We start from the raw sequence: 16337 nt of genomic DNA, 5'->3' as shown, positions 1-16337 counted from the left end.
AGGCCACACACTAGATGGTATTTTTTCCAACGACCATCGTCTGACCATCATGGATCCAGTGCACCTGTCTTGGTCCGATCACCTTGCGGTCCCATTCCTTTTGGAATACCATAGGGTGGATGGAAGTAAAAAAGGGAATCATATAATGGAAACTGCCAGAAATTTTAGGAATATCAGCAGTGACTCCTTTGCGCCTTGGGCTGCCAGCCTTTCTATCACTGGCTTGGACACTGTACAGACCGCGGTTGGCCATTTTGAACTGGCTACCACTGAGGCCTTGAATGTACTGGCCCCAGTACAGACCCGCCGCCGAGCGAGAAAGAGACCATCTGCCCCATGGTTCTCAGACTCCCTCAGACTCCTCAGGCAAGAAGTGAGGAGGAAGGAGAGGCTCTGGCACTCTAGTTGGGACCTTAAAAATAAAGAAGCCCACAAACTCCTTGTCAGGAAATATAAGGCTGAGATTGTGCAGGCCAAACAAGACCATTTTGTGGCCTTGACAACTTCGCTCTCCTCACCGAAGGAGCTTTTTAAAATCGTTGATGCCTTAGTCAACTTACAAACTCCTGACTCTGTTGTTCCATCGCAAGATCTATGTGATAGGATTGCCTCCTTCTTTCACACCAAAATACAGGATATCCATCTGGCTCTTGAGGAACAAAGCGCACGTATCAGTGCGCCTCCTGCTCGGGTTGAGATGAACATGACCACCACTGACATCTCTCTATCGAGCTCTCTGGACTCTTTTCCCCCGCTGGCTTTGCAAGATCTGGAGATCTTGCTTAATAAGACCAAATCCGGCTCCCCCCTGGATACCTGCCCACCGAAAATCATCAAGCAGTGTAGGGTGACCCTCCTACCTCCTCTGCTAGAAATAATGAATCTAGCTATGAGAGACGGTATCTTCCCCTCGGAGTGGAAGAGTGCAGTAGTGAAACCCCTGCTAAAGAAGGCCTCTCTTGATCCGGAGGTCCTAAAAAACTTCCGTCCAATCTCGCTGCTTCCAGCCCCAGCGAAGATGCTTGAGGCACATCTAAACAAGCATCTCGCTGCCTTTGTGGAAGGCTCGGGTTGTCTGCACTTTTCCCAGCACGGATTCAGGAGGGAACATAGCACTGAGTCGGCCCTCACCATCGGGCTCGTTAAGATCCGCACGACAGTGGATGGGGGCCAGACCACCCTCCTGGTCCTGTTAGACCTAACTGCGGCCTTTGACACCCTCTCCCCCTCAGTACTTACATCTCGCCTGAGGGAAGTGGGGGTGAAGGACGCAGCTCTAGATCTACTGACCTCCTTCCTTGACGGAAGGGAACAAAGAGTCAAGCTGGGGGAGTTCCTATCTCCATCCCGACCAGTGCGGTGTGGGGTCCCACAAGGGTCGGCTCTTAGTCCGACCCTATTCAACATCTACGTGACCCCACTAGCCAGACTAATAAGATCTTTCGGGATGGAGGTAGTTTCTTACGCGGATGACACCCAAATCCTTGTCTCTCTTCCCCATTCAGATGTACAAACTGCCTCCAAGTTTAGATCTTGTATGGAGGCGGTTGGTCAGTGGATGATTAAGAACTCACTCAAGCTGAATGGGGAGAAGACTGAGGTGATGGCGTTTGGAGGGAAAGAGAACATCTGGTCAGCCAGCTGGTGGCCTGACTCGCTAGGAGTGTGCCCTTCCCCCACAACATCTGCTAAGAACCTTGGGGTGATGATAGACCCTGCCCTGGATATGGGCAGGCAGGTGAGTAGAACCATCTCCACCTGCTGGGGCTTAATTCACACCCTACGAAGGATTAGGAAATACCTCTCCCTGCAGTCCAGAAAGCAAATAGCTGTCGCACTCATTGGCTCACGTCTGGACTACTGTAATGCGCTGTATGCGGGGCTAAACAGGAGCCTCCTGCAGCGCTTACAGGTAGTTCAGAATGCCACAGCCAGATTTGTTCTGGATGTTCCCAGACGCTCCTCGGCCACGTCGGCCAGGAAAGCGTTGCACTGGCTACCGGTAGAACACCGAGTACGGTTTAAGGTTCTATGCATGACCTATAGAGCCATTGCAAAAAACAGTGACACGGGAGTTGGTTCCATCATTTCCCACTACATTCCTGGAAGGAACTTGCGTTCCTCCGGGAAGTTGCTCCTGACAGTCCCCCGCATTCGAAGAGCCAAGTGGGGTGGCAGGGCCTTCTCCGCCCTGGCCCCCAAATGGTGGAATGATCTTCCTTTGGATCTCAGGTCTCTACCTTCCCTTCAGAAATTCCGAAGTGCCCTTAAAACTCGCCTCTTCCTGCAAGCCTATGTGTAAGGATGTCTGTTTCAATTTTCTGATGGTATTGTTAGGCGCCTTGATACCTGCGGGTTGTTTTGCGCGTTATACATTTTTTATCAAATCAATATGACTATAAGACCAAAGTGTCAATGTGTGTTCCCATGTCAAATATCTACCACACTTTCATAAACATTGTGATCAATGTGCTACCAACCTGTGGGGGAGATACGACTATAGACATGTACAAACCATCTACTTCACTCAACCCTACACCACTCCACGGCGCTCTACACCACTTCATAACACCCCACTCCATGACACACTACTTTAAGACACTCCCCTCTGCCAAGCTGGTGTACAACCCTAAACAATACTGGCAAAGCCAAAAGCTCTTGCATAGGCGAGACCTATTAGATTTGCCAATGCTTGTTTTTTGTGTGCTAGGGAAAAAAAGCCTACACCCTCTCCTCTTACATGGATACTCAGCAGGATTGTAACATAAATTCTATGTCATTACCGGAGGCTTCAGATTATGCTTTGTACCTTCTCCGCTGTTTTATTCACAAAAGTCACAGCAGCCAAAAATACACAAATAACAACAGCCCTATCCCAGAACAAGGGTATGGGCAAACAAATGAGAAATGTTTGTCCATCAACTACAACTCCCAAGAATATCATTAGACAGTCCTCAACATAGTCCTTTCTCAGTATCCACTGCGGCTAGATAGGACGTCCCCTTCATGACCACTTCCTCTTTCTTCGCTGCTTCGCAGCCAGTTAAGTGGTTTTTATTCCTGTCTCCTCATTTTCCTTCAATGGTTAGGGTTTGTTGGATTTAAAGTTGTCGATTTTCATGTCTTCATTATTGTGGGGTTTACTTTGATGCTCCGTTTTCTTTACAGAGCCCTTTCTGGTCGCGGGAACTTTTTTATGTTCCTACGCGACTTTGCCTGTTATTCGGCCGCCTCCGGCCGCTAGGGGGTGCTGGTGCACGTTCTCCTCGGTGCGATTTCCGTCAGGGAATTGCACTGAGGAGACCGTTTCTGCGGAGCCTTCTCCTGTCGCCTCACCCAGACGCTCGAATTCGAGTCTGTATTGCCCCACAATTGTTTCAAACGCTCCGGTTGGGGTCTGTATTGCGATCTGACTGCGTTGCCGCCTGCGGGCGTATGAGGGCACTCTGAGCCGATTGCTTCCAATCATTAGACATAGCGCGCGGGGAGGTGACGAAGGCCCGGTCCTGTTAGGAGGGCCTGCGCGCTAGTGGGGTGAATGCCCCCCAATATTCCCGGTTACACTGGGCACTACATGCTGGCAGTTTCGCCCTGCCCCAAAATTCCTGCACTGGCTATAGCCGGCATCCCTGTTGATTCGAGACCCCTTGGATTCCTACATTGGATTTCGCACTGGGTGCCAGGTGAAGATGGGGGATGAGTATTACGAAGAAGGGGAATCGCAGGGCTATCTTAATTGCGATGAGTTCTACCAGGCTGTGGATAGCTTGATTTACAGATGCGTCACAGAAATCGTAGGGCCTATGGAGGAGCGCCTCTCGGCACGCATTATTCAGGAGTGCGAGAGGGTGACTCAGGCACACTTAGGGCCTTCTGCTGGTCCAACAACACCTACGGGGACTACCCCCCCAGCCCCTAAGAGACCCTGTAAGGAAGGGGCGTCGAGTGGGACACGAGGCGTGGACAAAGACGCCTTTGAGAGGTTGCGTGACGCATTCCTGGCCAAGGCGATGGATCCTGCCCCTGCGTCCTCACCGGCCCCGGGCCCTTCGGGCACCGCAGAGTCAGCTCCTTTGTCTCCTGGACCGACCTCCCCGGTGGACACAGATGATGATGATGGGTCGGAGCGTTCTTGGCGGCCTTCGAGCTCTGCCTCCGAGCTCCCACGGGACGATTCTGGTATGCTGGACCCGATGAGATAATGCATCCGCGGTCCGCGGCCTGGACCCCTGGGGAGAAGGTGTTGAAGTTTGTCGCTAGCCGCTTCCGCAAGCCCTTGGAAAAGGAGGCGAGGAGTTGCTTGCGCAGGGAATGCCCCAGACCCACACTGGAAGGGAAGGTTGCCCAGACCCCGGAGTTAGATCCGAAGATGGCCACGTTTTTGGCAAAATTCGTCAAAATTCGTCAAGGATCCACGCAAAGGCATTGACCGCTCATGGCGTTCATGCCAAGATAAGCTCTTGGACGCCATAGGTCCCATTACCAAGATCTTAGACATGGCGGAGGAGGCCAAGGAGTCTGGGACGGCCATCTCTCCTGAGGTCCTCTCCAACTGGGCGCAAAGAGTAGTGGTGTTCCTAGGGAATGCGAATTGCGCTCTGTCGACAGAGCGGAGGAGATCCCTCTTAATTAAATTAGATCCTAAACTGGGGGATCTGGCCTCTTCTGAGGCGGGGGCTGTGGCCCAGGGTGGTCTCTTTGGAGAGCCCTTTATAAAGGAACTGGGGAAGTTCGTTAATACATTTACGTCCCTGGATAGGGCCCAGTCGAGTATTAAGAAGGTGTTCCATCAACGTTTCTCCAGTAGGCCCGTCGCGGAGGGGGCCGCGCGACCGGCCGTGGTGGTGGTCAACAGGCGACCAACAGAAATCAAGGCGCTGGAAGAGTACAATATTCCTCATCGCAGAACTACAACACCTTCTACCCCACCAAAGGACAGCGCTTCCGTGGACGAGGTGGCTTCAAGAATGCTGCAGGAAACGCCTCCAACGGTGAGTGTTATACCTGCGGGCCAAGTCCGGGTGGGGGGACGGTTGGCTTTGTTTCCAGATGCCTGGGCCGCTATCACGGCAGACTCATGGGTTTTACAAACCATAAGGGGTTTTCATGTGGAGTTTTACGATCAGCCCCGCCAGGGCAGACCGCCACCCCATATCGTTTTGTCTTGTGTGGACGCTCGTTTGATCGACGAAGAGGTTTCAGACCTGCTTCGCAAAGGGCGCCATTTGCCGCTCGGTTCAACACCTGGCTGGGTTTTTGAGCAACTTGTTCCTAGTGGACAAAACGGATGGAGGGAAGCGCCCGGTAATCAATCTCAAAGAGTTCAACGGATGGTTGATCTACCGGCACTTCAAGATGGAAGGTACCCATCTTTTACGAGATGTTTTGCTTCCCAGCGATTGGATGGTGCGGTTGGACCTCAAAGACGCTTATTTGGTGGTCCCAATTCACCCACCGCACCGGCGTTTCCTGCAGTTCCAGTGGAGAGGTCAAGTGTTCGAGTTTACCGCCCTTCCATTCGGTCTTTCCTCGGCCCCTTGGTGCTTCACCAAGCTCCTCAGGCCGGTAGTGGAATCCTTACGGAGCCAAGGTATCCGGATGATAGTCTATCTGGACGACATCCTGTTGATGGCGCAGTGCCTGGTACAATTGGACATTCAACTTCGCCAGACAATATCCCTACTCTAGGATCTGGGGTTTGTTATCAACAGCGGGAAGTCTGTACTGGTCCCATCTCTGTCAGTGGTGTTCCTCGGGTTTACCGTGGACTCAGTGCGGTGCACTCTGCGCCTTCCCTCCAAGAAGCTAGGGAAGATTCGCCACATCCTACGGCAGACGATCTCTCGATCGCATACCTCCCTCCGTCAGATTGCCCGGGTGGTAGGTCTACTCTCTTCCTCCATCCAGGCAATCTTTCCGGGGCCCCTGTATACTGCGCCCTGCAGCGCCTCAAGGAGCATCACCTTCGTCGCGGTCTGTCGTACGATCAGGTGGTTCCCCTGTCAGACGAGGTCAGGGAGGAGATGAATTGGTGGCTGACACATGTGGAGGCCTGGAATGGCCGAGCGATTTTCGGTCCTGCCCCCGACCTGGTGATAGAGTCCGACGCCAGCCGAGCTGGTTGGGGCGCCCGCTGTGGAGAGTTTTCCACAGGCGGCGCCTGGTCGTCCGGGGAACAAGAACTTCATATAAACTGCCTGGAACTGTTGGCCGGGTCCTTCGCGGTTCGCTGCTGGACCAAGGACACGGTTCGGTCCTGCGTCTTGCTTCGCATGGACAATATCTCGGCTGTACGATACGTCAACCATTTAGGAGGTCCTCGTTCCAAGGCTCTTTCGGATTTGGCGAAAGATTTTTGGAATTACTGCCTGGAACATCAGGTTTCAGTGACGGCGGAGTATTTGCCGGGTCAGGACAACCAGGTGGCGGACTGGCACTTTCGACATCTGCGAGACTCCAGCCAGTGGAAACTGGACCCACAAGTGTTCAGGTGGCTGAGCAGCACCTGGGGCCCGTTCTCGGTGGACCTTTTTGCGTCCCGCCTGGACTTCCAGCTCCCTCATTTCTTCAGCTGGAGACCGAATCCCATGGCGGAAGCCACAGACGCTTTTCTCCAAGATTGGAGCGGGGAGAGGTCGTACGGCTTTCCCCCGTTCTCAATGATCCTGAGGGCGGCGGCCCATCTTCGCCGCCAGCAAGCGGATGTGGTCTTGATAACTCCATGGTGGAGGTCACAAGTCTGGTTTCCGGTTCTTCTGGAACTTTCTTGGGATTCTCCAATCCTACTCCCCCGGTTTCCGCGGCTTCTCAGCGCGGACGGGGAACTCCATCACCTGCTCACTCAGAGCTCGCTTTACCTCATGGCGTGGAGGCTTTCGGGCGACGTTGGTCACTCCCGGGCCTTTCGAGACCAGCTGAGAGCTTCCTCTCAAAGGCCTGGGCAGGCAGCACGACGAGGTGTTATCGCTCTGCCTGGAATAAATGGTCACGTTGGTGTCTTCGACGGGACCTGGATCCCGTGGTCGCAGGCGTTGTTCCTGCGTTAAATTACTTGGCGGAGTCAGCTTTGGCTGGCCTGGCCTACCGCACTATCAATGCGATGCGGTCGGCAATTTCGGCGGGCCATCAACCGGTTGCGGGAGTCCCACTTGGAGAGCATCCTTTTGTGTGTCGCCTCCTGCGAGGGGTTCGACTTTCACTGCCTCCAGAGCCGCGTTATTCGGTTCTTTGGGATGTTAACCTGGTTCTCAACCTTTTTTTGTCCTGGCCTCCGAATAAGTATCGGTCTTTGAAAGAGCTTTCAGCAAAGTTGGCTATGCTTCTATGTCTGGTTTCATGCAGGCGAGTGTCGGATGTGCGCGCCTTGGATGTCGCGGCGAGAGTTTTTTCCCCTGATGGGGTGATTTTCACGTTGGGGCGTCGCACGAAGTGTGCTTCAAGGACGATTTCCTACCCATACTTCGTGGACACTCCCAAGTTGTGCATGGTATAGTGTTTGAAAGCTTTGGAACTTCGTCCTCCGGGCGAACGACAGCTGCTAATCGCGCTGCGCAAGCCGCACAAGGCTGTCTCTTCTCCCACCATTGCCAGATGGTGGAAGCAGGCATTGACATGAAACAGTTTGGTGCTCATCCAGCTAGAGGGGCCATGGCCTCGAAGGCTTTCTCTTTAGGTGCCAGATTGGAGGATTTGATGCGAGCTGCAGATTGGTCTTCGGACTCCACCTTTAAAAGGTTTTATTTCAAACCGGTATTTGATATTGCTCATTTGGTGGTGAGTAAGCTTTGAACTAGCATAATCTGAAGCCTCCGGTCCTGACATAGAATGCGAATTTGCCTAGCCTTGGTGCTGGTAAGTTCCAATTCTATTAAGGACTCGGAGGCGAGGATTATGCCATTCTTTCATCGCTTTATTCTCTACAGCAGCAAGAAAAAATAACACAAACTACTTTTCCCATGAACATTTGGGGAAAAAATAAAGTCAACATGAGTCCTATCGCAGTGTCCATGCACCGGTGACACCCATCATGCTCCACTGCACTTGTCTCCTCCTCTTTCTTCGCGCGAAGCCATAACCTCAGCCCACTCAAACATCTCGTTTTGAATTGTCTGCTCCTGCAAAAGAACACACCATCAGATCCATTCTACGCCAATAGAATGTCAGCAAGAAACAGGAAGAGCAATACATCGCAGAGCCACAAGCGCACATCCTTCAAAAGGAACATAAACGCTTTACTTACATTGCATACGGGCAGGGTCCACTTCCATGAAGTCACTGGGAGGGATAATCCTCGCCTCCGAGTCCTTAATAGAATTGGAACTTACCAGCACCAAGGCTAGGCAAATTCGCATTCTATGTCAGGACCGGAGGCTTCGGATTATGCCAGTTCAAAGCTTATCGACCACCAATCTGGCCACATCAATAACTGGCTTGAAATAGAACCTCTTAAACGTGGAGTCTGAGGACCAATCGGCCGCTCTCATCAAATCCTCCAACCGAGCCCCAAAGGCAAAAGCTTTAGACGCCATGGCTCCTCGTGTAGAATGAGCCCCAAATTGCTTAGTATCAATCCCCGCCTCCTGCATTACCCAACGCACCCAACGGGCGATCGTCGGTGAAGTAACTGCCTTATACGGTTTACGCAAGGCAATAAGCAACTGCCGCTCACCCGGAGGGCGAGTATCCTCAGTCATATCCTCATAAGCACGGAGGCACTGTACCACACACAGTTTAGGGGAGTCCTGAAAAGCTGGGTACAAGATGACCCTAGTATGAGTTTTGGTCCGCCTGCTGACGGTAAAAGAAACCCCCTCAGGAGAAAAAACCCTGGCCGTTATATCCAGCGCTCGCACGTCCGAGACTCGCCTGCAGGACACCAGGCACAACAACATGGCCAATTTAGCCGTTAGCTCCTTACGAGATAGAAACCTGTTCGGTTGCCAGGAAAGGAACAAATTCAGTACCCTGTTCACATCCCACAGGGCGGAATACCGAGGTTCCGGCGGTAAGGAAAGCCGTATACCTCTCAAAAGCCTACAGACCAAAGGGTGTTCGCCGACCGGGGAACCCTGAACCAGGTCGTGCCCCGCCGACACCGCTGACCGGAACGTATTGATCGACCGATAGGCCAGACCCTGATCCGACAGTTCCGCCAGGAAATTCAAGACACGCACTACAGGCGCCCCCACGGGATCCAAACCCCGTCGCACACACCGCAGCCTCTCGGGGCACTGGTCCATGAGCAGCATGTCGTCCAGGTACACTATCATTTTGACCCCTTGAGCCCGCAAGGCCTCCACCACCGGCCGCAACACTTTTGTGAAGCACCATGGCGCCGAGGAGAGCCCGAAATGCAGAGTGGTGAACTCGTAAACCTGATCGTCCCACCTGAACTGGAGGAAACGCCGGTGAGGGGGAAAGATTGGAACCGTCAAGTAAGCGTCTTTCAAGTCTAGCCTGACCATCCAATCGGACGGGCGTAAGACATCGCGCAAGAGATGTATCCCCTCCATTTTGAAATGCAGATACACCAACCACTCGTTGAACTCTTTCAAATTCATCACGGGGCGACTGCCCCATCGACCTTGTCTACCAAGAAAAGATTGCTTATGAAACCTGAGGGGTGCTCGCAAGCGCAACAAATCGGCCCTTTCTGAAGGAGGGCCGCGACCTCTTCGCTCACCAAAGCCGCATCGGGCTGGGAAAAGGTAATGGGGCGAGGACGCTGTAGCTGACAAGGACGGCCATGGAACTCCATCTGGAAGCCCTGAACCGTCTGCAGCACCCAAGCATCGCTGGTAAGGGAGGCCCATGCAGGAAAAAACTGCGCCAGTCGCCCCCCCACTCTCAAGCTCGCGGAAGGCAGTACACTCACCTCGACCACCGCCTTGCTGTTGGCCACGCTGACCTCCACGTCCTCCGAACTTCTGCCCTCTAGTGGGGTAGAAATTGTTGAACCTGGCCTTATCCTGATACTGGCCACGTCCGGAGCCTTGACCTCTATCCGAGTTGGTGCCCCGGCCGAACGAGCGGCCCCTGCCTCGTCCGGCCTTGTCAAAAACACGAGGCGCGAAGACCTTCTTAATATTGGACTGGGCACGATCCAGGGACGTGAAGGTGGCCACAAATTTCCCTAGTTCCTTGATGAATGGGTCACCGAACAATCCCCCCTGGGCCACTGCACCTGCCTCCGACGAGGCGAGATCGCCCAGCTTGGGGTCCACCTTAATAAGTAGGGAACGCCTCCGCTCCGTAGAGAGGGCGCAGTTGACGTTGCCAAGGAAAATGATGGCCCTCTGGGCCCAGTTGGATAGAACCTCCGGGGAGATCGCGTCGCCCGACACCTTGGCCTCCTCTGCCATATCTAAGATCTTGGTAAGGGGACCGACCGCATCCAAAAGCTTGTCTTGGCAAGTGCGCCAGGACCTGTCGATTCCCTTCCGAGGATCTTTGACGGACTTCTGGAGAAAGGTTGCGATTTTCGGGTCAATGTCCGGGGTCATTGCCACCTTGCCCTCCAACGAGGGCCGGGGACACTCCGCACCCAGGCGGCTCCTAGCACCTTGTCCACCGGCTTCCTCAGCCTATTAGCGACGTACTGGGCCACCTTGTCACACGGGACCCACTCTGAGGAACGGGGGTGGACGATGTCGTCCGGGTCCAGCATGTCAGACGGGCCCGCGGAGGATAAGGGCTGAGAAGGTAGCCACGACCGGGAAGAACAGGCCTCCTCCTCCGAGTCCGGAGAGTCGTCGTCGTCGCGTTGCGGGTCCGGAGACATAGCCGGGGGAGAAAGCGGGGGAACCTCCGAAGGAAGAGGAGCAGGCGGCTGCGCGTCCTCCAGGGCCTTGAAGGCACTCTTCACCCTAGCGAAAGCCGCCGAATCAACTCCCTCAATGCAAGGCTTCTTGGGAGGAGGCGGGGTAGGGGACGAATCCGCTCCGGAGGCTGGAGCCGGCGCTGGAAGCAAGGCGGCAAACTTGGCATAGGCCTCGTCCAGGCGTGCCGAAAGGCGTTGCTCCAGGGGGACCATGGCCTGGTCCACCGCGCGATAGATGGAGTCGTCGACCGCTTGGTAGAAGTCATCGTCCAACGGGACATAGTTCACTGACCATGTCATGAGTGATGTAATATGTGACGTCATCAGCAGTGCATTGCACGCGCAAGTTACAGTGAGTCCAACTAACTATAACGTGGGAATTTCAATGGTTTTATGCGAGTAAAATTTTCACCTAACTATAACTGGTGTGAAACCTATGGTTTTTTTCAGTGAATTTAATAGGTTTTTTAAATGCTAATTCCTAACTATAACTGGTGTGAAACCTATGGTTTTTTCAGTGAATATATATATATATATATATATATATATATATATATATATATATATATATATATATATATATATATATATATATATTTTCTATGGCAAAATGAAACCCCTCATTTTGTTCCTTTTCCAATTAAATGTATTAAGTGTTACCACTTTCTTCCAATCAAGATGACTTCAGGTGTGCCATACTTTTGTCATAAGTAAGACTGTTAGCGTTCTAGTTGTTCTTTAGAACACTCTGGGACATTCTGTCATTGGGCTATAGTTGGGCTACATCTGGATGATATTTGGGCTACATTTGGGCTCTTTTGTCTCTGGTGGCCATCTTGGGAGACTGCGTATCAGAATTTTCTTTAATGAAATATAAGAGGATTTGAGAAGTCACTCAAAATGTGCCCTAATTTTTCTTTCTTCAGCACTAATCCTAATTTCTATGGCAAAATGAACCCCCTCATTTTGTTCCTTTGCAAATTAAATGTTTTAAGTGTTAACACTTTATTCCAATCAAGATGACTTCAGGTGTGCCATACTTTTGTCATACGTAAGACTGTTAGCGCTCTAGTTGTTCTTTAGAACACTCTGGGACATTCTGTCATTGGGCTATAGTTGGGCTACATCTGGCTGATATTTGGGCTACATTTGTTTTTTTTTGTCTCTGGTGGCCATCTTTGGGCTACATTTGGGCTCTAACATATATATAGCCCAATGTAGCCCAATATATATTTTTTCAAAGTTAATTTTCGTAAAAACCACTGGAGCATATATCTTGAGACATAGCAACGGCACATCGGGGTACCAGTCCCTACAATTTTGCCAAGTTTGGTGGAAATCCATTCAGCCTTTCGGGCTAAAAGTGAGGTCGAGTATCACAGTTTGTATTTCAAACTTGAGATTTTTAAGAGTAATCCATTTTGATCAGATGTATAAGCTTGTAAAGGCTATAGATTTTAGGGTGCTATATTCTTGTATACAATCACAATTTACTTTTCATTACTTTCTGTTGTCATAGTAAGCTATTTTACTGGTCAGCAGACCAGTGAAGGTTGTCCCCAGGGCTTTAAGTGGGATGAAAGGAGATGGGAGGGGAATCTCTAAAAGAGGTGCAGCTTATGTATTTAAGGGTGTGACTATTAAGTTATGTTTACACTGTTCGTACTTGTACGCTTTGTGTATATTCATGTGTGTTGGTAAGGCAATGCAAGTAAGATTGTAGTTTGTTTTAGAGGCATGCTCTGCGGAGTTCACAAGCCCTGTTTTGTGTACTTTCAATTGCTGACTGGTTCTGGTCTTGGGCTGAGCGAGTGGTTAGCTGTTTGTGAGTGCCGACACAGAGCACTTTGGGTTATTGGCTTTAGAAATACATTCTTATCGTTTTTTAACTTCTTATCACATTACATGGTTTGCTTTTAATTACCAGTGACTTAAACACACAAATTAAATTTCTGTGAATTTTATAGTGTGCCACCTGAATAGTATTGTCGTACCTGTTTGAGTTTTATGTGCATCTTGATTGTAACACAATAGCTGTTCCAGACGTAGAACCAGCCAGGACGATTAGTTTTGTCAATGGTTGTTAGATATATATAAGATAAATGAGTAACAAAAATGATTTTCATATAAACCCAATTGACACACACTGATTGCTACATTCATATAGTTGCAGTCACAATACTAGATTCTCCAATGACAGTATTCATTCAGATTATGGACTCCACATGTCAATTTCTTGTTTCAAATCTTGTCTCCAGAAGTCATTAATTTTGCCTGTTCACAAAGCTTGTTCTTCATAGTAGCCAACACGTGTTTCATCAATAATACTCGTCGGGGCTAATTTTCTTTTTTTATAAAGTCAAACGAATAGCATGATAGCACAGCTGTGTTATCATGAAAAACTACTGGTCCAACCTATTATGTTCATAGAGACACATGATGTTCAACCATTGAGGCATCCAATGTAAGGTTGTTCCAGTTATAAAACCAGTAAGTGTATAACCGGACTTCTGTGGCAGATACGCAACGGTAATTTTTTTTTATCAGGTACTGAGCCTGGTCAATGTAGGCCCTATTCTTTCAAAAGCGGGAGCGCCCTGAGAGTAGTCTGCTCAAAGAATACTCTCGGCGCGCTCCCTGCTGCGACCGCCCACTTAGAGATTTCTCCCCGGGTTTTGGTCTGATGTATGATTTTCCTCGCTCACAAACGTAATGTTAGCAAGCTGTGTGAGAGGAAAAACTCTGCTCCACGCCGCTAGGTGGATTTTTTCAGAACTCCGCTCATGGAATTTTGCTGACTCCACAAAAAGCACGGAGTTGAATTTTACACCTAAGTCTGAACTCCTTTCTGACCTGCTGACCGGCATTGTTAGAAACTCGCACTGCCTTGGTCCTCAATTCAGAGTTCTCAATCGTGGCCAGGCGACTCAGTTGAATGTCTGCACTATACAAGAGTAATATGCTACACGAAAAAAATACAGAAATACAACCTCCTGGAAATAGTTACATTTAAGGAATGCAACATTAAGTACAACGTTTGGAATGTAAACAGAAACTAAATTTCTGACATGGACTACTTTACTATTTTTTCCACTACATTTTCAGAAACTGATCTGTGTTTTTGCCTATAAAATTAAGTACAGGAGTAAGTAACAATAGGGCCCAATAAGGACTCTCTTAAATACCTGTTTTAATTACTACCGGGTCTGAGACCCAGAAGGTCCCTTCCACTTAAAGCACTTGCCCATGAACGTGTCCTTGATCTTACTCAAATGTCAGTGCATCGTTTTTTAAATCTTTTTTTAGTCTGGACTCAACTCTTTACTATGAGTTAAAAACATGTGAAGAACTGCTGGACCTTTGCCATATGCAGTTGTACATTTGAACTTACCATGGCACTTTAATTTCCTCTTTCCACTCGTGGGTTGATGCAAGTAACATAAGAAAATATGTCTGAAGTTTCAGGTTGGTCTACTATTCAACCTGTCTTGTTAATAATGCACCATTAGTGAAATACTTATTGGGAGCCTTGATCAAGAACTTTTCTGTAAATGATTCCATTCGATTCCTCTCCTCCTCAATAGAAAGTTTATTTTAAGGTGCCAACATTTACACTGGTTTAGCAAATGTATCTCTGGTAAAAACCAAGTATCAAAAACCTTAATTTTCTTTGAGCCACCTTAGTTGCCTTGAATGTAAGCCTTTAAGTAGACCAACCTACCTGCCTACCAATTAGCAATGCTCTTCCATCATGTTTTGTTTGAGTCATTTAATTACATATAGAATTGTGAGTGGTGGCGCCCTTCCATCCCTCCTCATTTAAAACAAAAGGATAAAAATTAAATGAATCTTTGTCTTCTAATGACTTGTGTTAACACTGTGTCTCCATAATGAACTCCTGTCTGAACTCTTGAACTAACTGTAATTTGCTTTGTAAATGTTTTTCAGATCCCGTTGCAGACCCTCTGGAGGGGGCGCACTGTGAAACTATTAGACTTTGTGGAAGCCCCTGCTGACCCAGGATTTCAGGGTATTTCATATGAAATGCTTGTCCTTAATGTTGTCATAAATGCATTTGTACATTTTGCAAGTTTCACTCATGCTCAAAACGTATTACTTAGGCTCAAAGCTGAAATAAAAGGAACGCTCTGCAACAGACCAGGAGAATGACCTGGTTCTTAATTACTAGTGCTGCAGTTAACAACAGATTGTGTCCCAAGGCAAGCCATTCTCTCCCTGTAGCTTCATTCACTTATTTGACAGACTTTTGAGTGAATATCAATGCAAGCACCGTATCAAAATAGGACATTTACAGCTTCCTTTACCTCCAAAGAGTGTTTTCTTTATCTCCTTTAAATGATATGCACTGGTATGACTGTGGTTAGTTAAACTTTTCTAGGCACTTTTTTCATAAACCCAAACCACACAACATGTTAAAATAAATACAAAATAAATTACCTGGATCATAATGCCTTACAAAACTCTTGAATTAAAAATACTGGTCCCTAAAAGCATCACAGTTAACTTATCTGCATAACAACTTCCGGGTAACAGGCAAGGTGACCGAAACCATGGGAAGCAGATATAATCCACATACACAAACCAGGGAAGTAAAAAAGAACAATTTTCATAATACAAGCGTTTCGTTTCATAAACTTTATTCGATAGTTTTTAAAAAACATCATAAAAGTGTACAAAATAAAACATTACACATATGAAATTACAACACCAGGGGAGGTACCTATCATGCGGTTGGGCTAAAGGTTTAGCATGAAATGTAAAAATTATTGTACATAATTTAAGGGAAAACCATACTTTGTCTTACTGTGATTGATTTTAAAATAAAGGTTGCAGTAAAGAAACATAGATCCGGGCTCGCAAGTGAAAATAATAACTTCATAGCATTTCCTGTGGTATACGTAGAATATTTCAAAAACATAGGTTTAAGATAAAAAATACGCTGAGCTTTGTACAAAGGGCAGAGTAGGAGAAAGTGCAGTGTGCTTTGTTTGGTTAAACCGTCACACGGACAAGGGGTAACAGAATGGCATTTCATTGTAGGAAATGCAACCAAATTATGTACAATGCCTAGTCTCATTCTTGAAAGTACAAATTGATGGGACCATCTACTAATAGCATTAAGGTACATAGGTATACCAGAAACATCATCTTAAAGAGAATAATAAAAGACATGAGTAGAATACTCTTTTGTTACAGTTTTCCGCAAATCGGTTTTGACCCGCAAGAATTCATTTTTAACCTCCTGTTTGGACAGAGAATTAATACATACAGGATCTTTACTCACGTCCATATCAAACAGATCCTTAACGTTTGAAATCACATATTTTAACCAAGGAATGTTGGAGACTTTTTCTAAAAGTAGACAGTCCTTGATGATGTCTTTAGTAAAGGCAGTTTCAGTCTTGGTAAAAATGGATTTCCAAACCAATAGTGGTCTCAGTCCAATTAGGTCAGCTAAATAGTCCAGACCTAATTCTAAGTGTGTTAGGACAGTGGA

The 16337-nt window shown here is 48.5% G+C and overlaps 1 protein-coding gene across 2 annotated transcripts in view; it reads left to right on the top strand.

The window, feature by feature from the left end:
• Nucleotides 1-16337, top strand: part of MTFMT (mitochondrial methionyl-tRNA formyltransferase) — an 87437-nt gene that overhangs the window by 36112 nt on the left and 34988 nt on the right. For both annotated transcript variants that reach the window (XM_086958036.1, XM_086958035.1), the window contains exon 7: nt 14768-14849. In XM_086958036.1, coding sequence (XP_086814162.1) covers nt 14768-14849 — 82 coding nt within the window. The remainder of the gene's footprint in view (nt 1-14767; nt 14850-16337) is intronic.

Source organism: Lissotriton vulgaris, chromosome 2_1 (assembly GCF_964263255.1).
Source record: "Lissotriton vulgaris chromosome 2_1, aLisVul1.2, whole genome shotgun sequence".
Lineage (NCBI taxonomy): Eukaryota > Metazoa > Chordata > Amphibia > Caudata > Salamandridae > Lissotriton > Lissotriton vulgaris.
The sequence above is the reverse complement of the archived record's forward strand: the minus strand, read 5'-3'. Positions and strand labels throughout refer to the sequence as shown.